This window comes from Ranitomeya imitator, chromosome 2 (genome assembly GCF_032444005.1).
Source record: "Ranitomeya imitator isolate aRanImi1 chromosome 2, aRanImi1.pri, whole genome shotgun sequence".
Lineage (NCBI taxonomy): Eukaryota > Metazoa > Chordata > Amphibia > Anura > Dendrobatidae > Ranitomeya > Ranitomeya imitator.
The window spans coordinates 43606380-43633071 of record NC_091283.1 but is presented as its reverse complement, the minus strand read 5'-3'; the positions used below and the strand labels follow the sequence as shown (position 1 = coordinate 43633071).

Below are 26692 nucleotides of genomic sequence, written 5' to 3'. Positions count from 1 at the left end.
GGCCGCACTGGGATCAGGGAATTCGGGTTCAGTCCACTGGCCGCGCCGGGATCAGGGGACTGCACTGGTAGAACACCACCCTACCTAATGACTAAACTCGTTACTTGTCAACTCCCTAAGGAAGTTCAAGTCTTTTATTCAGGATGACTCCTAGCAATTGGCTGGGAGCCATCTTGCAGGTGTACCGATTATACTAAATGCCTCGCAGCTACAGGCTGAGGGCATTTATTATATGTGTGTGCTGCCCCTTTAAGAGCAGGCAAGTGAGTCGCCCGCCAGGGCCGTGGGGTACTCGGTACTCGGTACCCCAGGTCCAGTACTTAAGGGGACGTGTCATGGCTGCAACCCGGTCTGTGGCCCTGGGCGCCCATGTAAAAGGGATATTGATTAAAGTTTATGTTCGTGACGCCACCTGTGGTATTCGGTCAGTAGGGACCAACTCTGCTTAAAGGGGTCCTCTGGGGTGATGTTATGGCAGCTAGATGGTATATCTTCCCACAGGTGAAGTAGGTCCCCAGGGCTCCCGGTATATAGGTAAAGATGGTGAGAGGTGTAGTGAAGAACGAGGACACAGGTTTGCAGTCTCTTTACCTGGTTTACTGTAGGCTTCAGGCAACCGCAGTCCAGGGCACCGGATCACAGGGCAGGCAGGGTCCGGCCGGCTTGGAGGCAAGTTGGGAGTCCCCTTTTCCATGTGGAGATTAAAGCCTTCCTTCTAGCGTGGTGGTGTTGTAGTCCCTTACTGCCTATGGCTTCTGATAAGGTCCTCACAGTTCTTCCTCTATCCCCCGTATAGGTTAGGGCACAAACCCGTATGACAGGTGACTCGAGCCTTTTTACAGAGTCTCTATCACGACCCGGGCTCTATGTGTCACTGTGCCTCCTGGATATTGAGGCGGAGAGGTAACTTGCAGTTCAGCTGTCCTGCCGGTTTCTGCTATGTGTCTTACAGTCCCACAAAAGCCTCGGTCTTCCGGCTACCGGTGTCTGCACTTTGCCAGGGAGATAGTCTAATCACTGCTGTCTGCCCCAGGTGTCACTGGCCTGTGCCTCTCTCTCCTACACGCTCACTACAATCTGTTCTTCTTTTAGTGTTATCTCTGTCCAGGAGCTGCAGCACTTTCTCGTGGCTCAAACGCTCCCCCTTGTGGCCTGGGACATATTGCATGCTTGTGTTTACCTGGTGCAAGGTATCCTTCTTTGCCTCCAAGCGTGACATCCCTCTCCCCGTGAGTAAAGCAATGCCACTGTGACGACCAGGACCCTGAGGCGCCACACTAGCGCATGTACACGTGCACTAGGCACACTGACAGGAACTAGGTTGTGCACACCACAGGAAGTAGGAGCACACCAGGGAGCCACATCGCGGGGCCGGGGTGGTAAGTTGGCATGCAGGGGCGCTAGCCATTGCGCTACAAAGCGTACCTGTCATACCAGGTGAATAAGCGGTAATTTTTGTACATGAATAATAACACTATTTGTGGTCATTATGTGACTTGTATCCTGCATTTCCTATCATTTTGTTCCTCTGGGGGCTCTATTTCTAATTTTCAGTTGTCTCTGAGCTAGTAGGTGTAGACTAGCTGCTGTGATGCTTCCCATATACTGCACACACAAGACACGAGGAATTCCTGCTCTCATGTCTCTGTCGTGCATCTATCAAAGGAGCAACATCACGGAGGACATTATACAGCAGTACTGAGCAGTGTAGCTGTGAATCCTTCACCAAAGTGAGATAAAATACTTAAAATAAAAAAAAAAACTAAAAAGCATCAGCACTGTTTCTTTATATCTCTCTGCCTCTCTCTTTCACTCTTCTCCCTTCTTCCCTCTCTATAGACTTCTATAGGCAGCTATAATCTGATACCTCAGTGAGCTGTATTTTCTTGAGCAAGGAGTAGTTTTTCATAGTGGATAATCAATTCAGGAGGTGAGTGGGGAGGGGGGATAGAAGTGGTTCATAAGTGGATAAAGAAGTATATTTTCTGATTTATTCAACGTTTTTAGATTTCCTTTTACTATTGATTTATGCAAAGTTTGTGGAAACAACGGCGACCATTATAAATTGCTCGTTTCTGCCTGTCAGGCCATCCACAGCCGCTCCGCTGAGTATATCTAGGCCCATTCAGAACAGATTTTAATTAAAATATGACAGAATTATTTGTAAATGAACAGTATTTTATTAATACCAATCACAAATATGGAGTTTGGAAATCTTTGACCTTAATATCTGTCACTTAAACTTTTTTTTTTTCAGCTAATCCAGAGACCGGACGTCTTCTGTCTGTCGCTCTTCACATTTGAGGATTCCTCAAAACTGTACGAGTGACAGGACCACATCTCCTTCCACCTCCAGGGTGTTAATCATCTGCAGGGCCTGGAAGCGGTGGCCGTACTCACAGAAGGGCTGCCCGTTCACATACACCTTGTACCGGCCACTGCCGCTGCGGATGGAGATCTGAAGGAACAGAATATTCAGAATATGCCAGATCAGTCACCGAGGTAAAACCATGGCGGGCGGGCGCTCCTCTGTCGCCATCTCCAGATACTCACATCAAAATACTGCCCTGGCACAAAGGGGTTGTTTGTTACACCCCTCTCTTCAGAGCCCCAGGAGCCCCCGAGCTTGCTGTTCCGCACCACCACACGTTCATTAAGGCGAACGTTGAAGTGAAAAGCGACTTCACCATTAATCGTTTTGAAATTGATATGGAACCTGAAAGAGAGAGCGATAATGAGACCACAAAAGGCAATGATGGTATGGGCTATGGCACCATGGCATTATGGCACTAAGACACCATGGCATTATGGCACTGTCACGCCATTCTATATGACACCATGGCACTACGTCACTATTGCACCATGGCATTATGGAACTATGGCATTAAGGCACTATGATATTAAGACACTATGACACCATTTTATTATGGCACTAAGACACCATGGCATTATGGCACTATGACACTGTGGCATTATGGAACTCTGGCACCATAGCATCATGACACATGACAATATGGCACTATGACACCATGGCATTATGACACATGGTACTATGACACCGTGGCATTATGGCATTAAGGCACATGGCACTATGGCACCATGGAATTATGACACCATAGCATTATGGCACCATGGAATTATGGCACCATGGCATTATGGCATTATGGCACTAGGGCATTAAGGCACATGGCATTATGGCACATGGCATTATGGCACCATGGCATTATGGCACTAGGGCATTAAGGCACATGGCATTATGGCACTAGCGCATTATGGCACCATGGAATTATGACACATGGCACTATGACACCGTGGCATTATGGCACTATGGCACCATGGCATTATGGCACTAGCGCATTATGGCACCATGGAATTATGACACATGGCACTATGACACCGTGGCATTATGGCATTAAGGCACATGGCATTATGGCACCATGGCATTATGGCACTAGGGCATTATGGCACTAGGGGACCATGGCACTATGACACCATAGCATTATGGCACCATGGCATTATGACACTATGGCACCATGGCATTATAGCACTATGACACCATGGCATTATGGCACTATGACACCATAGCACTATGGCATTATGGCACTATCGTACCATGGCATTATGACATTATGGCTCCATGGCATTATAGCACTATGACACCATGGCATTATGGTACTATGACACCATAGCACTATGGCACCATGGCATTATGGCACTATCGTACCATGGCATTATGACATTATGACACCATGGCATTATGGCACTATGACACCATGGCATTATGGCACTATCGTACCATGGCATTATGACACTATGGCACCATGGCATTATGGCACCATGGCACTATGACACTGTGGCATTATGGAACTCTGGCACCATAGCATTATGGCACATGACACTATGGCACTATGATACCATGGCATTATGACACATGGCACTATGACACCGTGGCATTATGGCATTAAGGCACATGGCATTATGGCACTATGACACCATGGCATTATGGCACTAGAGCATTATGGCACTATGACACCATGGCATTATGACACTATGGCACCATGGCATTATAGCACTATGACATTATGGCACTATGGCACTAGGGCATTATGACATTATGGCACCATGGCATTATGGCACTAGGGCATTATGGCACTATGACACCATGGCATTATAGCACCATGGCATTATAGCACCATGGCATTATGGCACTATCGTACCATGGCATTATGACACTATGGCACCATGGCATTATGGCACCATGGCACTATGACACTGTGGCATTATGGAACTCTGGCACCATAGCATTATGGCACATGACACTATGGCACTATGATACCATGGCATTATGACACATGGCACTATGACACCGTGGCATTATGGCATTAAGGCACATGGCATTATGGCACTATGACACCATGGCATTATGACACTATGGCACCATGGCATTATAGCACTATGACATTATGGCACTATGGCACTAGGGCATTATGACACTATGGCACCATGGCATTATGGCACCATGGCATTATGGCACTAGGGCATTATGGCACTATGACACCATGGCATTATAGCACCATGGCATTATAGCACCATGGCATTATGGCACTATCGTACCATGGCATTATGACACTATGGCACCATGGCATTATAGCACTATGACACCATGGCATTATGGCACCATGGCATTATGGCACTATCGTACCATGGCATTATGACACTATGGCACCATGGCATTATAGCACTATGGCACCATGGCATTATGGCACTATGACACCATGGCATTATAGCACCATGCCATTATGGCACTATCGTACCATGGCATTATAGCACTATGACACCATGGCATTATGACACTATGGCACCATGGCATTATAGCACTATGGCACCATGGCATTATGGCACTATGACACCATGGCATTATAGCACCATGCCATTATGGCACTATCGTACCATGGCATTATAGCACTATGACACCATGGCATTATGACACTATGACACCATGGCATTATAGCACCATGCCATTATGGCACTATCGTACCATGGCATTATGGCACTATGACACCATGGCATTATGGCACCATGGCATTATGGCACTATCGTACCATGGCATTATAGCACTATGACACCATGGCATTATGGCACCATGGCATTATGGCACTATCGTACCATGGCATTATGACACTATGGCACCATGGCATTATAGCACTATGGCATTATGGCACTATGACACCATGGCATTATGACACTATCGTACCATGGCTTTATGGCATTATGGCACCATGGCATTATGGCACTATCGTACCATGGCTTTATGGCACTATGACACCATGGCATTATGGCACTATGACACCATGACATTATAGCACTATGGTACCATGGCATTATGGCACTATGACACCATGGCATTATGGCACTATCGTACCATGGCATTATAGCACTATGACACCATGGCATTATGGCACCATGGCATTATGGCACTATCGTACCATGGCATTATGACACTATGGCACCATGGCATTATAGCACTATGGCATTATGGCACTATGACACCATGGCATTATAGCACTATGGCACCATGGCATTATAGCACTATGGCACCATGGCATTATAACACTATGGCACCATGGCATTATAGCACTATGGCACCATGGCATTATGGCACTATGACACCATGGCATTATGACACTATCGTACCATGGCATTATGGCACTATGACACCATGGCATTATGGCACTATGACACCATAACATTATAGCACTATGGCACCATGGCATTATGGCACTATGACACCATGGCATTATGGCACTATGACACCATGGCATTATGACACTATGGCACCATGGCATTATGGCACTATGGCACCATGGCATTATGGCACTATGACACCATGGCATTATGGCACTATGGCACCATGGCATTATGACACTATGGCACCATGGCATTATGGCACCATGGCATTATAGCACTATGGCACCTTGGCATTATAGCACTATGGCACCATGGCATTATGGCACTATGACACCATGGCATTATAGCACTATGGCACCATGGCATTATGGCACTATGACACCTTGGCATTATGGCACTATGGCACCATGGCATTATGGCACTATGACACCATGGCATTATGGCACTATGGCACCATGGCATTATGACACTATGGCACCATGGCACCATGGCATTATGGCACTATGACACCTTGGCATTATAGCACCATGCCATTATGGCATTTCTACACTTCAAAAACAAAAAGGGTTGATATGAAAAAAAAGCAATGTAGAATAACTAGCCACATCAAATCAGAAAAAAATATGGCACCACATTGCAGGCAAAGTAATAATAAAGGAAACACATTGTTCATATATAGTACATTTGATATAAATAGATCCAATAAACATCCAGGGGATGGTAACTGTATAATGCCGTCTATTAGACCATATTTATATTGCTACGATATTTATATAGTAATCTGTATAATCAATATCCTATATAGTAATGAAATAAACTCCCTGTCAAGGCTCATAGATCCAAGGTATATATTTGTGATATTGCGAGAGTAGTATTACCTCAGCAGGAGTGTGGTACCAGGGGACCCCTACGCGCGTTTCGGCGTTCAAACCTTCTTCCACGAAGTCTCAGGCCCAAATTTATTTTGGAGTCTAGTTTGGTTTCTGCATTTATTTTGCCTGGTCTTATGTTTGTGTCTTTTTTTTTTTTGCGGGGTCTGAATTAATTGTGTTCTGACTAGTCAAAATGTTGTTTGTACCCCCCAAAACAATAGCGATAAAAGCTCCAACTCTTCCCATCAAATAAGACAAGCATCCATGAAGCTACATGTTATAGGTCTAGAAATACTACAACATGTTTTGTTTTCTAAATGATAACGGTAGTAAAACATAATAATACATAAAATAAACATATATATATATATTTGGGATCACCATGGATGGGGCCTGCAGAATAATGTTACCATGTTATTTATGCTGTATGGTGAGCATTGCAAAAGAAATCCCCAAAAAACAATGATAGAAATGCTGTTTTATTCATAACACTACTTCCCCAAAAATATTAAAGCTCTTCAATACTATATATCTACCGCCAAATGGCGCCATTTAAAAATACCACTGGTCCCAATAAAAGAGGCAATGTTTGGTCCCTCCAGCCACCACTAGAGGGAGTTTAGGAGCTTACTGCATACAGATTTATTAGCTCCCCCTAGTGGTGCTGTGGCCCACATTCACTGTATATAGCAAACTTTTACTCCATTTTTGCTCCTTTCCTGACAAATTTGCAAAGTGATATGAAAGCTGCGTTCACCCTTACAGCAGATGCAGTAAGAGGCCGAAACTCTATCATCTACTGTACCAAATGATGTTATTATTAATCAGCTAGGGTAGTAAGTTGGCTCTAGGGAGAAAATAGCTGGTTATTAGAAGAGACTAATATTTACACTGAGCCAAATTACTTAGTATGGCGGCAAAATGTGATCAGGCACCTAATAGTGCCGCTACGCCCTCACCTTTGGCTTCCCATTGGCATGAATCCTCTGATCACAAAAGTCCTCTTCGGTGTCAGTCCTCCAGGGATGTTTGCACGGTAAGGAACTGGCTGGAAGGAGGCAACACACGAGATGTAAGTGGACAAAAGCATGGCCAAATGATAGACTACGGCATTGTTCCTCAGTTCTGGTGGTCAAATACAGTGGGGCAAAAAAGTATTTAGTCAGTCAGCAATAGTGCAAGTTCGACCACTTAAAAAGATGAGAGGCGTCTGTAATTTACATCATAGGTAGACCTCAACTATGGGAGACAAACTGAGAAAAAAAAATCCAGAAAATCACATTGTCTGTTTTTTTAACAATTTATTTGCATATTATGGTGGAAAATAAGTATTTGGTCAGAAACAACAATCAAGATTTCTGGCTCACACAGACCTGTAACTTCTTCTTTAAGAGTCTCCTCTTTCCTCCACTCATTACCTGTAGTAATGGCACCTGTTTAAACTTGTTATCAGTATAAAAAGACACCTGTGCACACCCTCAAATAGTCTGACTCCAAACTCCACTATGGTGAAGACCAAAGAGCTGTCAAAGGACACCAGAAACAAAATTGTAGCCCTGCACCAGGCTGGGAAGACTGAATCTGCAATAGCCAACCAGCTTGGAGTGAAGAAATCAACAGTGGGAGCAATAATTAGAAAATGGAAGACATACAAGACCACTGATAATCTCCCTCGAACTGGGGCTCCACGCAAAATCCCACCCCGTGGGGTCAGAATGATCACAAGAACGGAGAGCAAAAATCCCAGAACCACGCGGGGGGACCTAGTGAATGAACTGCAGAGAGCTGGGACCAATGTATTAAGGCCTACCATAAGTAACACACTACGCCACCATGGACTCAGATCCTGCAGTGCCAGACGTGTCCCACTGCTTAAGCCAGTACATGTCCGGGCCCGTCTGAAGTTTGCTAGAGAGCATTTGGATGATCCAGAGGAGTTTTGGGAGAATGTCCTATGGTCTGATGAAACCAAACTGGAAATGTTTGGTAGAAACACAACTTGTCGTGTTTGGAGGAAAAAGAATACTGAGTTGCATCCATCAAACACCATACCTACTGTAAAGCATGGTGGTGGAAACATCATGCTTTGGGGCTGTTTCTCTGCAAAGGGGCCAGGACGACTGATCCGGGTACATGAAAGAATGAATGGGGCCATGTATCGTGAGATTTTGAGTGCAAACCTCCTTCCATCAGCAAGGGCATTGAAGATGAAACGTGGCTGGGTCTTTCAACATGACAATGATCCAAAGCACACCGCCAGGGCAACGAAGGAGTGGCTTCCTAAGAAGCATTTCAAGGTCCTGGAGTGGCCTAGCCAGTCTCCAGATCTCAACCCTATAGAAAACCTTTGGAGGGAGTTGAAAGTCCGTGTTGCCAAGCGAAAAGCCAAAAACATCACTGCTCTAGAGGAGATCTGCATGGAGGAATGGGCCAACATACCAACAACAGTGTGTGGCAACCTTGTGAAGACTTACAGAAAACGTTTGACCTCTGTCATTGCCAACAAAGGATATATTACAAAGTATTGAGATGAAATTTTGTTTCTGACCAAATACTTATTTTCCACCATAATATGCAAATAAATTGTTAAAAAAACAGACAATGTGATTTTCTGGATTTTTTTTTCTCAGTTTGTCTCCCATAGTTGAGGTCTACCTATGATGTAAATTACAGACGCCTCTCATCTTTTTAAGTGGTGGAACTTGCACTATTGCTGACTGACTAAATACTTTTTTGCCCCACTGTACGTCTTGGCTTCATCCACCACAAATCACAGAGATAGACGCTAGAAATGACAGTGGTTGTATCGTTACTATCAGCACTGGGCGGGCTGTGATTGACAGCTGCCACTTGGGATCAAAGATAACTGATGCAACACAATAAACCCCTCAGATGCTACAATCAGAAGCCACTGTGGCAGCTAAGTGGTTAGTAGTATATCAAAACAAGGCTTAATAGTAATAGGAACGTGAGATACCGAGGAGCTGTCAATCAGGCTAAATGGGAGGAGATTTGGCAGCACCAGGGAGGAGGGACACTGAAGAGCTGTCAATCAGGCTAAATGGGAGGAGATTCAGCAGCACCAGGGAGGAGGGACACTGAGGAGCTGTCAATCAGGCTAAATGGGGGGAGATTCTGCGGCACGCGGGAGGAGGAACACTGAGGAGCTGTCAATCCGTCTAGGTGGGAGGAGATTCAGGAAAGGGACGAAGGAGGGAACACCGGAGAGCTGTCAATCAATCTAGGTGGGACGAGATTCAGCAGCACTAGGGAGGAGAGACACTGAGGAACTATCAGGCTAGGTGGGAGGAGATTCGGCAGCACCAGGGAGGAGGGACACCGAGGAGCTGACAATCAGGCTAGATGCGAGGAGATTTGGCAGCACCAGGGAGGAGGGACACTGAGGAGCTGTCAATTAGACTAAATGGGGGAAGATTCTGCAGCACCAGGGAGGAGGAACACTGAGGAGCTGTCAATCAGGCTTAGTGGGAGTAGATTCTGCAGCACCAGGGAGGAGGAACACTGAGGAGCTGTCAATCAGGCTAGATGGGAGGAGATTTGGCAGCACCAGGGAAGAGGGACACTGAGGAGCTGTCAATCAGTCTAGGTGGGAGGAGAGTCAGCAGCACCAGGGAGGAGGGACACTGAGGAGCTGTCAATTAGACTAAATGGGGGGAGATTCTGCAGCACCAGGGAAGAGGAACACTGAGGAGCTGTCAATCAGGCTTAATGGGAGGAGAATCGGCAGCATCAGGGAGGAGGAACACTGAGGAGCTGTCAATCAGGCTTAGTGGGAGGAGATTCCGCAGCACCAGGGAGGAGGAACACTGAGGAGCTGTCAATCAGGCTAGATGGGAGGAGATTTGGCAGCACCAGGGAAGAGGGACACTGAGGAGCTGTCAATCAGGCTAGGTGGGAGGAGATTCAGCAGCACCAGGGAGGAGGGACACTGAGGAGCTGTCAATTAGACTAAATGGGGGGAGATTCTGCAGCACCAGGGAGGAGGAACACTGAGGAGCTGGCAATCAGGCTAAGTGGGTGGAGCATGATTGGCAGTGTGGTTTAATGCCGTCCAGCCATATCTTGGGCCGTCCTATTTTACCACCATTAGAGCATTGTAATGTGAGTTACCCAGGAGCGATGTATACTGACCGGGTTATAGCTGGGTCCTCCCATTGCCTGAGAAAGAGAAAAAACAAATGAAGATGATGGAAGTTATATGGTATTGTATAGTATGGCACAGATAGAGTAACCGGTGCACCAAAACTCACCGGCAGGTTCATGGCTGGATATCCGGGCTGTGGCATCATCTTAAGAGATAAACAGAGAAGATACATTACATTGGCCACACAGCCAGATGCCCGATGCCGCAACAGATTATGTAGGGTCTCCATCCCATGATACTTACCCCACCTGAGGGGAAGGCAGGAGTCACCATCGGGCCCTACAACAAAAATGTATGTGATAAAATAGAAGCTCGGCTCTTGTTTCTTCTGACTCTTGTCCCTATACTTCTACCAATTACTACAATCGTAACCCCTACGTGTTCCCCCCAATTTTCTGCCTAGTCACCAATTTTGGGGCTAACTGACCATTCCCCATATTAATGGGGGTTGTCCCCACACGCTCAGTGTCCAATCAGTAATTACGATGTCATAGTTTGCATTATTGATGGTAACACCCAGTTGTCAGTTTGTTCATCGTTTTTCCAGGAGGAATAACAGGAAGAACATCCCAATGCAATATTTTAAGAAAAAAAAGAGTTTCACCATCATTATGTAATAAGTAATAAAATAAGTCCTCAGAGGTGACCGATTCTTCCTTTGCAACCAAATTTTGACTCACCCCTCCACCGACAATGCTCAGAGACTGGATAGTCACGTCTCCTTCCACCTGAATACTGTCCACTCTTTCCACCGCGATCCTGTGCTTGTAATGGTAGAAGGCAGAACCATTTACATTCACCTGAACGAAAAGGGAACGGAAACACCTTATTGTCAATGAAGGATGAGTCGAGGTCAAACGGATTTTGTCATTAAAAATGACCTGTGGCTTACATCAGGTTTTTATGTTTAATGTATTTCTTAAACATTTTGGTAATTATTTTTTGGTGACTTTTTGATATCAATGTTAGAAAAAAAAACAGAATCTAGTAACTTTGACAGTCGACCAGGCGTAATACCAGACTCATACTTCCTATTGTGTACATATAACTTTTAAGCGGTCCCATTGTCATCACAGACAGGTTTATGCAGCGCCCCAGAGACCTGGTCGTTGCAGTAGTATCGCTCTGCCACTAAGGGGAGTGATGGTACGTCTGATGGCAATAAAGGAGTTCATCTGACCAGGTATCACCAGCACACAGTACACTTCACACTCCAGCCACTAGGGGGAGCAAAAGGTTTTATTTATTAGGTCAGTCCTCACACTGGTAAAACTAGGTGTTGGATAGGAAGTTAGTCAGAAGCTGAGTGGGTTGGATTCAGGCAACATCCCGTGGCAGGGGGTGTTGCGGGGAAGATTCAGGGGGGTCCCTGTCAGGCGTGGGTACCTGGCAGGCACCTAGCGACAAGGATAGAATGTTACGGAGCCGCGCCTGAGCTACCCTGCGGCGGCATCTAAAGAAAGGACACGAAGCGAAGGATATTGTGGACAGTGAGAAACGAGATCAAAGCACAAATGAGAGCCAGTAGGAGTCGTGCCCCGAGAACGGCAACATCCTACTGAGGCGCGTAGCCGGTGCCCGGAACACCGAGGAAGTAACTGACTTTATGCCTTACTTCAAATACCGCAGGACAGTTAATTATAGGTTGGCTGTCTAACATACATCACCTAAGAAGACATAGGGGGCAAACGTGGAGAGGGGCATCTCTAGGGTCTCAGAATAGCTCCGAGCCTTCCCGTCAAACGGGTGCATCCTAGCCATAACAAACCTGGGGGACAGAGAATAGAAAGAACTAGAAAGAACAAAAACAGAAGTTGTGAGGACTATCCCGAATGCTCAGCAGGGAAGCACTACAACACACAGGCGCTAGTGGTAGGCAACGATTTCCATCTGCAAAGGGAACTCTGGATGTGCCCTCGGACCGGCCGGTCTCAGACAGCCCTGTAGACAGTGTCCTGGACTGAGGATCCTGAAGTCTTCAGTAAAAGGTAAAGAGACTGCAACCCTGTGTCCTCGTTATTGACTGCACCTCACACCATCGCCATCTACATTATCGGGAAGCCCTGGGGACATACTTCACCTGTGGGAAGGTATACCATTTAGCTGCCATCACATCACCCCAGTGGACCCCAAGCAGCGTTGGTCTCTCTGGCCGAATACCACAGGTGGCGTCATGAAGCCTTAGCTGACTTTCATCATCCCTTTTATTGGACGCCCCTTAGCAAGGTCACGGACCGGGTCCAGCCACCGTGACAACCCCAGAACTAAGACAGAGAGGACCGGTACCGAGTAGCCTGTGGCCCTGTGTCTGGGGGCGCTCCATATACACTAACAGATAACACCTCTATATACAGTATATAACACAGGATCCACCATTCACAATAGGTGATGTCACAGCTCACCTCCTCCTGTACAATGTCTGATAACACCTCTATATACAGTATATAACAGGATCCACCATTCACAATAGGTGATGTCACATCTCAACTCCTCCTCCTGTACAATGACTGATAACACCTCAATATACAGTAGATAACACAGGATCCACCATTCACAATAGGTGATGTCACAGCTCACCTGCTCCTCCTGTACAATGACTGATAACACCTCTATATACAGTAGATAGCACAGGATCCACCATTCACAATAGGTGATGTCACAGCTCACCTGCTCCTCCTGTACAATGACTGATAACACCTCTATATACAGTAGATAACACAGGATCCACCATTCACAATAGGTGATGTCACAGCTCACCTCCTCCTCCTGTACAATGACTGATAACACCTCTATATACAGTAGATAACACAGGATCCACCATTCACAATAGGTGATGTCACAGCTCACCTGCTCCTCCTGTACGACTGATAACACCTCTATATACAGTAGATAACACAGGATCCACCATTCACAATAGGTGATGTCACACCTCACCTCCTCCTGCTGTACAATGAGTGATAACACCTCTATATACAGTAGATAACACAGGATCCACCATTCACAATAGGTGATGTCACAGCTTACCTCCTCCTCCTCCTGTACAATGACTGATAACACCTCTATATACAGTAGATAACACAGAATCCACCATTCACAATAGGTGATCTCACAGCTCACCTTCTCCCCCTCCTGTACAATGACTGAAAACACCTCTATATACAGTAGATAACACAGAATCCACCATTCACAATAGGTGATATCACAGCTCACCTCCTCCTCCTGCTGTACAATCACTGAAAACACCTCTATATACAGTAGATAACACAGAATCCACCATTCACAATAGGTGATATCACAGCTCACCTCCTCCTCCTGCTGTACAATCACTGAAAACACCTCTATATACAGTAGATAACACAGAATCCACCATTCACAATAGGTGATATCACAGCTCATCTCCTCCTGCTGTACAATGACTGATAACAGCTCTATATATAGTAGATAACACAGGATCCACCATTCACAATAGGTGATATCACAGCTCACCTCCTCCTCCTGTACAATGACTGATAACACTTCTATATACAGTAGATAACACAGGATCCACCATTCACAATAGGTGATATCACAGCTCACCTCCTCTTTCTTCCTTCATAATAACATTTGCCCAAATTAGAGCATGCTCAGATAACGCTTTTACACAAGAAAGGTCTGATTTAGGCTATTGCTCTTAATTTGCATGTGCCTGAAAGTAAATTGAATAAATAATAAATTAAAAAAACCTTGTCAAAGATTTAATAAAAAAATAAAGATATGTTTTACATAAAAACCTGATTTAAAAAATAGAAGCATTTTTGATGACACTTTCCCTTTAATTCATCGACATTAAAAGCTTTCATACTTGGTTGTAAGAAAAAAAAGTCATTATTGTGTTACATTTCGGGGCTCAGACGGGAACAACCCTGGACCTTTGGTTCCTTACCTGGTAGCCTCCAGCATTGACCATAAACACCAATTCGAAGGGCTTTCCTTTGTGAAAGGGGAATCCATCTTTCTTTATTTCTTCACTTCCCCAATGGCCGGATTGTGAAGTGTTGCACACCACCCTGTCCTTCCCATCAAAGCGGGGATTAAAGTGGAAGGCAACGTCTCCCCCACACGAAAAATTCACATGGAACCTATGGAGAAGTCAAGGACATTAAAGTCGCAACTTTTTTCTTTACACAAACCTTGCCTTTAAGAGGGCGTTTTTTTTTGGAAGGAACTGAGTTGTTCTTGGGAGAGACTGGGAGGGGGACTAAAGTGTCCTGAAATTGCCAATATTGGGGATTATGTATTGGTGAATTCATTAGCGGTGTTGTCCGCCTACATGAAAGGTTTTAAGAACACTCAGAATTGTGTAAAATATGGAAAGGAGGAATACTCACCTAACTGATCCCCCATCACGGAGCTTCCTGTGTTCCCCACCGGTCTCTGAACCTCCTGCTATATCTGATCACACATGTGAGGGCGCAGCCAATCACTGGCCACAGTGGTGACTAACACATCAACGCTACAGCCACTGATTGGCTGCAGTGGTCACAGAGCAGAAAATAAAGAGATCTGAAGGAGACCGGAGAAGTGACATATGACGAGAGGCAGGGGATCGGTAAGACAAGTATTACTATATCATTTAACACCAGTTTGAAAATTGTTTTACTTTGTCTTTTTAGTGGCTGGACACCCTGTTTAAGAGTTCATTCTACAGGTAATGAACAAGATGGTCACTTAGCTCAGCTGCTCTTTGGTAAAGGTGGCCTCACCAAGGTACTGTATATACAGTAGATAACACAGGATCCACCCTTCACAATAGGTGATGTCACAGCTCACCTCCTCCTCCTGTACAATGACTGATAACACCTCTGTATACAGTAGATAGCACAGGATACACCATTCACAATAGGTGATGTCACAGCTCACCTCCCACCTCCTGTATAATGACTGATAACACCTCTATATGCAATAGATAACACAGGATCCACCATTCACAATAGGTGATGTCACAGCTCACCTCCCACCTCCTGTATAATGACTGATAACACCTCTGTATACAGTAGATAACACAGGATCTACCCTTCACAATAGGTGATATCACAGCTCACCTCCCACCTCCTGTATAATGACTGATAACACCTCTATATACAGTAGATAAAACAGGATCCACCATTCACAATAGGTGATGTCACAGCTCACCACCTCCTCCTCCTGTACAAAATAAAAATATATACTTTGCCTCCAGAATATAAAAAACATATACTGTGCCCCCAGAATATAAAAAATATATACTGTGCCCCCAGAATATAAAAAATATATACTGTGCCTCAGAATATAAAAAATATATACTGTGCACCAGAATATAAAAAATATATACTGTGCCCCCAGAATATAAAAAATATATACTGTGCCCCACAATATAAAAAATATATACTGTGCCCCCAGAATATAAAAAATATATACTGTGCCCCCAGAATATAAAAATATATACTGTGCCCCCAGAATCTAAAAAATATATACTGTGCCCCAGAATCTAAAAAATATATACTGTGCCCCCAGAATATAAAAATATATACTGTGCCCCCAGAATATAACAAAAATATACTGTGCACCAGAATATAAAAATATATACTGTGCCCCCAGAATATAAAAAATATATACTGTGCACCAGAATATAAAAAATATATACTGTACCCCCAGAATATAAAAATATACTGTGGACCAGAATATAAAAAATATATACTGTGCTCCCCGAATATAAAAATATACTGTGCCCCCAGAATATAAAAAAATATATACTGTGCCCCCAGAATATAAAAAAATATATACTGTGCCCCCAGAATATAAAAATATATACTGTGCCCCCAAAATATAAAAAATATATACTGTGCCCCCCCCGAATATAAAAATATATACTGTGCACCAGAATATATAAAATATATACTGTGCCCCCAGAATATAAAAAATATATACTTTGCCTCCAGAATATAAAAATTATATACTCTGCAGCCAGAATATAAAAAATATATACTGTGCCCCCAGAATATAAAAATATATACTGTGCCCCAGAATATAAAAATATATACTGTGCCCCCAGAATATAAAAAATATATACTGTGCCACAGAATCTAAAACATATATACTGTGCCCCCAGAATATAAAAATATATACTGTGCCCCCAGAATATAAAAAATATATACTGTGCACCAGAATATAAAAAAATATACTGTGCCCCCAGAATATAAAAATATATATACTGTGCCCCCAGAATATAAAAAAAATATACTGTGCACCAGAATATAAAAATATATACTGTGCCCCAGAATATAAAAAATATATACTGTGCACCAGAATATAAAAAATATATACTGTACCCCCCCAGAATATAAAAATATACTGTGCACCAGAATATAAAAAATATATACTGTGCTCCCCGAATATAAAAATATATACTGTGCCCCCAGAATATAAAAATATATACTGTGCCCCCAGAATATAAAAAATATATAAATATACTGTACCCCCCAGAATATAAAAATATACTGTGCACCAGAATATAAAAAATATATACTGTGCCCCCAGAATATAAAAAATATATACTGTACCCCCCAGAATATAAAAATATACTGTGCACCAGAATATAAAAAAATATACTGTGCCCCCAGAATATAAAAATATATATACTGTGCCCCCAGAATATAAAAAAATATATACTGTGCCCCCAGAATATAAAAATATATACTGTGCCCCCAAAATATAAAAATATATACTGTGCCCCCAAAATATAAAAAATATATACTGTGCCCCCCCCGAATATAAAAATATATACTGTGCCCCCAGAATATAAAAAATATATACTGTGCCCCAGAATATAAAAAATATATACTGTGCCCCCAGAATATAAAAAATATATACTGTGCCCCAGAATATAAAAAATATATACTGTGCCGCCAGAATATAAAAAATATATACTGTGCCCCCAGAATATAAAAATATATACTGTGCCCCCAGAATATAAAAATATATACTGTGCCCCCAGAATATATACTGCCACCCACGCTGATAAGGGTACACGTCAAGGTTTGTACATCCGCTTTAGGGAGTATTCACCTTTGGCCGGTAGGACTTTACAAGGATTGAATATGTTTGCTGAGGCCTGCAATAAAATGGCACCTGAGGGATTTATATGAGCGAAACTGTGCCTGATGGTTATGGAAACGTTTTACTGTAATCAGGTGAATGTCATGTAAATGTATAACTTCATTTACTACTGCGCCAAGTCACACTAGGGGTCACACGCCAACATCGCTAATTACTGAGCTATTGCATGTCACCATGATAAGATGACAGCATGTGTCATGTACGGTGATGATATCACCTCTTCTGCTACTAAAGCCGGTCGGAGACATCTGACGAGCCCCGTCATCTGCCAGATAGCCTGGTCAATCTCACACGTTACTAGGTTGGCCAAATAGGAAAAATATTTGAAGAATTAAATGGCGTGTAAACTTTTGCAACCAGGGCTATGTGGGCTCTTGGACAACAGAGTCCCAGTGCTCCCTTGTTCTCTTTCAATTTTTACTCCTCGCCTTCCAAAAGTGACAACTTCTATATATTTCGGTCAACATAACTGTATCAAGGATTGTTGCTTGTTCCTGTTGTTTTTTTTTTTACAATATGAGCTATAGTTTTTTTATTAATATCATTTTGGGATTCATACAACTTTTTGATCAGATTTTTTTGGGGGGTACGACAAAATGATCAAAAAGAAACTTTGGCAATTCTATTATTATTTTATGTTTTGCTTTGATGTTAACAATATAGGATGAATATTGTAATATTTTATTAGTTCGTACAGTTACACTCGTGGCAACATGGGTACAAAATATATTACTTTCTATATGAATTATATTTATATAACATAATATATGTAATATTAATATATATATATATATATACACATAGATAGATGATAGATAGATAATAGATAGATAATAGATAGATAGATAATAGATAATAGATGGATATTAGATGATAGATAGATGATAGATAATAGATAGATAATAGATAGATAGATAATAGATAGATAATAGATACTTAGATGATAGATAATAGATACTTAGATGATAGATAATAGATAGATAATAGATAGATAAAAGATAGTTAATAGATAGATGATAGATAGATAATAGATAGATAATAGATAGATATTAGATAGTTAATAGATAGATGATTGATAGATAGATAATAGATACTTAGATGATAGATAAATGGATAGATAGTTAATAGATAGATAGCTTTAGATTTTTTTTTTCCCTAGTTGATCCATGGTGCATGACACTACAGTGCTATCTATAGTAGTGCAGTGTATTGTAAAATTACTCATCTCCTATAAACGTTGTTTTCAGACATGGCCCTTACAGTAGGCACCTTGGTGCCATTGGCATCTTATTTCCTACCTCTTAAATGCCGCTGTGATACCTGAGAGTGGCATCTAAGGGGTTAGACTGCGGATCTAACACCTACCATAGCAGGTATGTTTGGATGGCTGCTGTATAACACAGCCGGCACATGCGCTCTATGGACGGGCTCAGCTCCTGGTCCTGCTCCATACAAGTAGTGCACATAGGTCCGACCGTCCCCTGGCCGTTGCCCGCATCTACAGCTCCTAGGTAGCTTATACATATAAAATCCCTGTCAGAGCCTTTTGCATCCTTACTAACAGACCTTGGTGAATTTTTACTACTAGCATATTTTACCCGAACATCAAGGAGGTTCCTAGAAAAAGGGCCATGGAGGATTTGGCGAACTTAACAGCCCCGATGCCTCACGTAAGGATATTTCCCGGGGATCCAAATGATGTGTTCAAGTGCGCTTTTTAAAAGGATGTGGTCACCCATGAAAATTTTCTGGCAGCGCTGAATAATTTCTTGGACAGCCAAACCAAAAGAGCTGACAATTATGGGTTCTGCCTTACTGGCGTGCATGCAGACGCAAAAGTCCATCAACAAAGATAAAAATAAGGACCTTTAAGGACCTGCTTCACATCTTGACTGGTTGCTATGGGCAACAATGAAAATTTTTCTGTTTGAAGTTTTCATAAATCTTCCTTATTATTGATTAACCTTTAAAGTATTAAGTAAATTCTAGATAAATATGTTCAGATTGTGTGACTAAAGGGTCTCTTCACATACTTTAGTCATATTTTGACACATTTCCCCCACAAAAAAAGGCAGCTGTAATATTTGGTGGTTAATTAGATTTAGATAATTACCTGTTCACATGATTATTAACCGTGCCCAGGACATATACCGACATACCAGGCCGCAGACCGCCATGAATTGGTTGCCTGTAAGGAACGCGCTAAACAAAAATGGACAAATTAGAATTATATTCGTAGACAACCTCCTGCAAAGAAATATTAAGGGGTGTGAATACTTTTGCAACCAGTGCAAAATTTGTAGTGCGTCTAAATTTTAGAAAAAAGAACAAAAAAAAAAAGAATAAAAAATAAAATAAATCAACTGATCTTTATTGATAAAATTGACGGTTTTGTGTATACAGCGCTCATGCTGAATGGGTTCACATGTACTCTCATCCTGAGGTGGAGTGACAAACTACTAAGCGGGGGCAGCACAAGCACCCAGCAAACCCCCACAATACTGACCGAGCATGGATCGTTGCAGCTTAACCCTTTAGATGCTGCGGTCAATTGTGATAGTGGCATTTAAGGGGTTGGAAATGGAACGCTGTCATGGAAGACTGGGGTCTACTGCAGACCCCTATGTATGCCATGCTTGTACATCTATGAAGCACAGGCCCTGACTGAGCTTCATAGAAGATAACCGGGGTCTACTGCAGACCCCTATGTATGCCATGTTTGTACATCTATGAAGCACAGGCCCTGACTGAGCTTCATAGAAGATAACTGGGGTCTACTGCAGACCCCTATGTATGCCATGTTTGTACATCTATGAAGCTCAGGCCCTGACCGAGCTTCATAGAAGATAACCGGGGTCTACTGCAGACCACTATGTATGCCATGTTTGTACATCTATGAAGCACAGGCCCTTGACTGAGCTCCATAGAAGATAACTGGGGTCTACTGCAGACCCCTATGTATGCCATGTTTGTACATCTATGAAGCACAGGCCCTTGACTGAGCTCCATGGAAGATAACCGGGGTCTACTGCAGACCCCTATGTATGCCATGTTTGTACATCTATGAAGCACAGGCCCTGACTGAGGTTCATAGAAGATAACTGGGGTCTACTGCAGACCCCTATGTATGCCATGTTTGTACATCTATGAAGCACAGCCCCTGACTGAGCTTCATAGAAGATAACCGGGGTCTACTGCAGACCACTATGTATGCCATGCTTGTACATCTATGAAGCACAGGCCCTGACTGAGCTTCATAGAAGATAACCGGGGTCTACTGCAGACCCCTATGTATGCCATGTTTGTACATCTATGAAGCACAGGCCCTGACTGAGCTTCATAGAAGATAACTGGGGTCTACTGCAGACCCCTATGTATGCCATGCTTGTACATCTATGAAGCACAGCCCCTGACTGAGCTTCATAGAAGATAACTGGGGTCTACTGCAGACCCCTATGTATGCCATGTTTGTACATCTATGAAGCACAGGCCCTGACTGAGCTTCATAGAAGATAACCGGGGTCTACTGCAGACCCCCTATGTATGCCATGTTTGTACATCTATGAAGCACAGGCCCTGACTGAGCTCCATAGAAGATAACTGGGGTCTACTGCAGACCCCTATGTATGCCATGTTTGTACATCTATGAAGCACAGGACCTGACTGAGCTTCATAGAAGATAACTGGGGTCTACTGCAGACCCCTATGTATGCCATGTTTGTACATCTATGAAGCACAGGACCTGACTGAGCTTCATAGAAGATAACTGGGGTCTACTGCAGACCCCTATGTATGCCATGTTTGTACATCTATGAAGTACAGGACCTGACTGAGCTTCATAGAAGATAACTGGGGTCTACTGCAGACCCCTATGTATGCCATGTTTGTACATCTATGAAGCACAGGCCCTTGACTGAGCTCCATAGAAGATAACCGGGGTCTACTGCAGACCCCTATGTATGTTATGTTTGTACATCTATGAAGCACAGCCCCTGACTGAGCTCCATAGAAGATAACCGGGGTCTACTGCAGACCCCTATGTATGCCATGTTTGTACATCTATGAAGCACAGGCCCTTGACTGAGCTCCATAGAAGATAACTGGGGTCTACTGCAGACCCCTATGTATGCCATGTTTGTACATCTATGAAGCACAGGCCCTTGACTGAGCTCCATGGAAGATAACCGGGGTCTACTGCAGACCCCTATGTATGCCATGTTTGTACATCTATGAAGCACAGGCCCTGACTGAGGTTCATAGAAGATAACTGGGGTCTACTGCAGACCCCTATGTATGCCATGTTTGTACATCTATGAAGCACAGCCCTTGACTGAGCTCCATAGAAGATAACCGGGGTCTACTGCAGACCCCTATGTATGCCATGTTTGTACATCTATGAAGCACAACCCTTGACTGAGCTCCATAGAAGATAACCGGGGTCTACTGCAGACCCCTATGTATGCCATGTTTGTACATCTATGAAGCACAGGACCTGACTGAGGTTCATAGAAGATAACTGGGGTCTACTGCAGACCCCTATGTATGCCATGTTTGTACATCTATGAAGCACAGGCCCTGACTGAGGTTCATAGAAGATAACTGGGGTCTACTGCAGACCCCTATGTATGCCATGTATGTACATCTATGAAGCACAGCCCTTGACTGAGCTCCATAGAAGATAACCGGGGTCTACTGCAGACCCCTATGTATGCCATGTTTGTACATCTATGAAGCACAGCCCCTGACTGAGCTCCATAGAAGATAACTGGGGTCTACTGCAGACCCCCTATGTATGCCATGTTTGTACATCTATGAAGCACAGCCCCTGACTGAGCTCCATAGAAGATAACCGGGGTCTACTGCAGACCCCTATGTATACCATGCTTGTACATCTATGAAGCACAGCCCCTGACTGAGCTCCATAGAAGATAACTGGGGTCTACTGCAGACCCCCTATGTATGCCATGTTTGTACATCTATGAAGCACAGCCCTTGACTGAGCTCCATAGAAGATAACTGGGGTCTACTGCAGACCCCTATGTATGCCATGTATGTACATCTATGAAGCACAGCCCTTGACTGAGCTCCATAGAAGATAACTGGGGTCTACTGCAGACCCCTATGTATGCCATGCTTGTACATCTATGAAGCACAGCCCCTGACTGAGCTCCATAGAAGATAACTGGGGTCTACTGCACACCCCCTATGTATGCCATGTTTGTACATCTATGAAGCACAGCCCCTGACTGAGCTCCATAGAAGATAACCGGGGTCTACTGCAGACCCCTATGTATGCCATGCTTGTACATCTATGAAGCTCAGGCCCTGACTGAGCTTCATAGAAGATAACTGGGGTCTACTGCAGACCCCTATGTGTGCCATGCTTGTACATCTACGAAGCACAGCCCCTGACTGAGCTTCATAGAAGATAACCGGGGTCTACTGCAGACCCCTATGTATGCCATGCTTGTACATCTATGAAGCTCAGGCCCTGACTGAGCTTCATAGAAGATAACTGGGGTCTACTGCAGACCCCTATGTGTGCCATGCTTGTACATCTACGAAGCACAGCCCCTGACTGAGCTTCATAGAAGATAACCGGGGTCTACTGCAGACCCCTATGTATGCCATGTTTGTACATCTATGAAGCACAGCCCCTGACTGAGCTTCATGGAAGATAATTTTAGGATGCAATGCATTATTACAGTATGTTGTACAAGCAATCGCAGGTTCAAGTTCTCAAGGGGGTGCAATAAAAAATAAGGAAAAATTGAAAAAAAAAAAGTGAAGTAAAAATAAATATACAGAAGCTCTTATAGCCCCTTTTTCCCAGAGCATAAATATATAAGAAAATTAGCATATTTGGCATGGCTGCATCCATAACTGTCCGAATTAAGAAAATACCATAAAATTTAATGCTAAAGTGAATAAAAATTAAAATGCCAGAATTGCTGTTTTTATTTGTCACTTTGCCAAAATAAAGGATTAAAATAGTTGTATGTACCATAAAATGGGACCAATAAAAACGACAGATTGCAACACATAAAAAACAACTCTGTAGTTGTCTTATCATATAATTAAATGATAAGATATTTGAAACCACATATCCAGAATGAATTTCTTCATTACAGAAATAAATGGGAACGTGGATTTGCTAGTTTAGTCGGAAATCAGACCAGATTCCAAAATTTCAGAAATAATGGATTTGGAAGAGATTTTTTTTCAAAAACGCTCACAACATAAAATTGAAAGATTTGCGGTATATAACCCTATAAATGGGAATTATGTGATGAGAAGACCAAGCCGTCACTTACCGGGTTGTAAACCGGCTGGTATCCTGCAGGTGATACGAAGGCCATGTCTGATGTTGTCCTCTGAGGGGAAGATAAAGTGCTCCGTCCACGCAGCAGCTTCCTTATATACACACACACGTAATATGGGCACGGTAACGGTCCCACATATTTAACCTTTGTTCCTGGCTTACGTGCAATATGAAGAACCTTGAATTTTATCGCATACTTCATAGAAGAAGTCCTTTCTACTATCAGACGACAGATTCATGTCCATGTATGATTACAGGCCATAAATGGAGAGGATTCCCTGTATACTGTACATCTTGACTTTGTAAATTCACCTGAAAATTCTGAAAATATTCAGCTTTTTTTGCAGAGAACTTTCCACACAAACTGTTATCCTAATCCTTAGTGATATCAGTATGATGACATTATTCAGTGATCATACCAATGGAGCTATTGGTCGGCTGCCAAAAAATGACGGAAGTATGGTAGTAATATTTAGGAATGTCCAATCAATGCCCTGTCCAGTCAAGAATGGCTCAAGAGAATTATCCATCATGTCTATTACCACCATAGTCTGTTCTGTTTTTATGTAAAAAAAAAAATGCACTATATGGATTGGGAAACCTCAATATTTTACCTACAGGAGCTTTTATGACCTCCCATTCTACATCCCTAGGCATTAATGTGGAGTTGTTTACCCCTCTTTGTAGCTATAACAGCTTCCATTTTTCTGGGGAGGTTTGAGCAAGATTTTGGAGGAGTCTGTGGGATTTTTTTCCTATTCATCCAGAGGAAGATTTGTAAGGTCAGACACTGATGTTGGACAAGAGGACTTGGTTCACAATCTCCATTCTGGTTCATCCTAAAGGTGTTGGATGAGGCTGAAGTCCGGACTCGGAGCAGCCGTTCATGTTCTCCCACACCATGATGTTGGACAGGAGGACCTGGCTCACAATCTCCATTCTGGTTCATTCTAAAGGTGTTGGATGGGGCTGAGGGCCAGACTCGGCGTAGCCATTCATGTTCTCCCACACCATGATGTTGGACAGGAGGACTTGGTTTACAATCTCCATTCTAGTTCATCCTAAAGGTGTTGGATGGGGCTGAGGTCCGGACTCGGAGCAGCCGTTCATGTTCTCCCACACCATGATGTTGGACATTAGGACCTGGCTCACAATCTTCATTCTGGTTCATTCTAAAGGTGTTGGATGAGGCTGAGGTCCGGACTCGGAGCAGCCGTTCATGTTTTCACACACCATGATGTTGGACATATGGACGTGGCTCACAATCTCCATTCTGGTTCATCCTAAAGGTGTTGGATGAGGCTGAAGTCTGGACTCGGAGCAGCGGTTCATGTTCTCCCACACCATGATGTTGGACATTAGGACCTGGCTCACAATCTCCATTCTGGTTCATTCTAAAGGTGTTGGATGGGGCTGAGGGCCGGACTCGGCGTAGCCATTCATGTTCTCCCACCCCATGATGTTGGACAGGAGGACTTGGTTTTCAATCTCCATTCTAGTTCATCCTAAAGGTGTTGGATGGGGCTGAGGTCCGGACTCGGAGCAGCCGTTCATGTTCTCCCACCCCATGATGTTGGACATTAGGACCTGGCTCACAATCTCCATTTTGGTTCATCTTAAAGGTGTTGGATGGGGTTGAGGTCCGGGCTCTGTGCAGCTGTTCATGTTCTCCCACACCATAATGTTGGACAGGAGGACCTGGCTCACAATCTCCAGTCTGCTTCATCCTAAAGGTGTTGGATGAGGCTGAGGTCCGGACTCGGAGCAGCCGTTCATGTTCTCCCACAGCAAACTCCTCCAACCATTTCTATATATTGACTTTGTGCATTCGGCACCATCATGGGGAGAAGAAAAAGGCTTAGGTTTTTCCACACTAAACTCTCCCAAACATAAAAGGGCCTTCCCCAAACTATTCCCACAAATTTGGGAGCCTAAATTGTCCAACATTTTTTAGAATGTTAAAGCATTAAGATTCCCCTTTACAGATCCTCAAAATGACTTCTTCACCTATTAACTGCTGCTAGATGCATGGTTGAATATTGTTGGAGAGCATCCCCACCCTCTCGACTAGAGAGCTACAGTAGGGTGTGTGATGTACGTCGAATGGAGCAATTGACAGCTATCTGAACGCAAAACTAGACCTGTTTGAGGCGGTATGGGCTTCGTGGGACTATTATTGGGCACAGCAAAAAGGCTAACCTCTTACTCTCCTTCATTTTCCTCCCCCTTTCCCTCTCGTTTGGTGTATGTGTCAAATGTGACTTTCCTTTAGAATAGACATGATCAACTTATGAGGAATATCATCCCTGTCCTGGTGGGAAGTTGAGGACGGGATGCATTTTTAGTCTTTATATACAGTACAGACCAAAAGTTTGGACACACCTTCTAATTTATAGATTTTTTCTGTATTTTCATGACTATGAAAATTGTCCATTCACACTGAAGGCATCAAAACTATGAATTAACACATGTGGAATTATATACTTAACAAAAAAGTGTGAAACAACTGAA

The 26692-nt window shown here is 43.4% G+C and overlaps 1 protein-coding gene across 1 annotated transcript; it reads right to left on the bottom strand.

Moving 5' to 3' along the window:
• Positions 1-2157: 2157 nt before the first annotated feature.
• LOC138661701 (galectin-4-like) lies at positions 2158-24321 on the bottom strand. Its single transcript, XM_069746563.1, has 10 exons — positions 24174-24321; positions 19973-20061; positions 14648-14843; positions 11406-11525; positions 10969-11004; positions 10832-10870; positions 10713-10739; positions 7520-7608; positions 2554-2716; positions 2158-2458 (listed from the first exon to the last, which is right to left on the bottom strand). Exons 1-10 carry the CDS (start codon positions 24216-24218, stop codon positions 2312-2314), a joined length of 951 nt encoding a protein of 316 aa, XP_069602664.1. The 5' UTR covers positions 24219-24321; the 3' UTR covers positions 2158-2311.
• Positions 24322-26692: the final 2371 nt, after the last annotated feature.

Excerpts from the sequence above, each read along its gene's own strand:
- LOC138661701 (XM_069746563.1), bottom strand. The coding sequence starts at position 24,218 with ATGGCCTTCGTATCACCTGCAGGATACCAGCCGGTTTACAACCCG. Across the intron at positions 20,062-24,173 it reads ACCAGCCGGTTTACAACCCG|CGCGTTCCTTACAGGCAACC; the intron begins GTAAGTGACGGC and ends ATTTTTGTTTAG. Across the intron at positions 14,844-19,972 it reads GTTAATAATCATGTGAACAG|GTTCCATGTGAATTTTTCGT; the intron begins GTAATTATCTAA and ends ACTTCTCCATAG.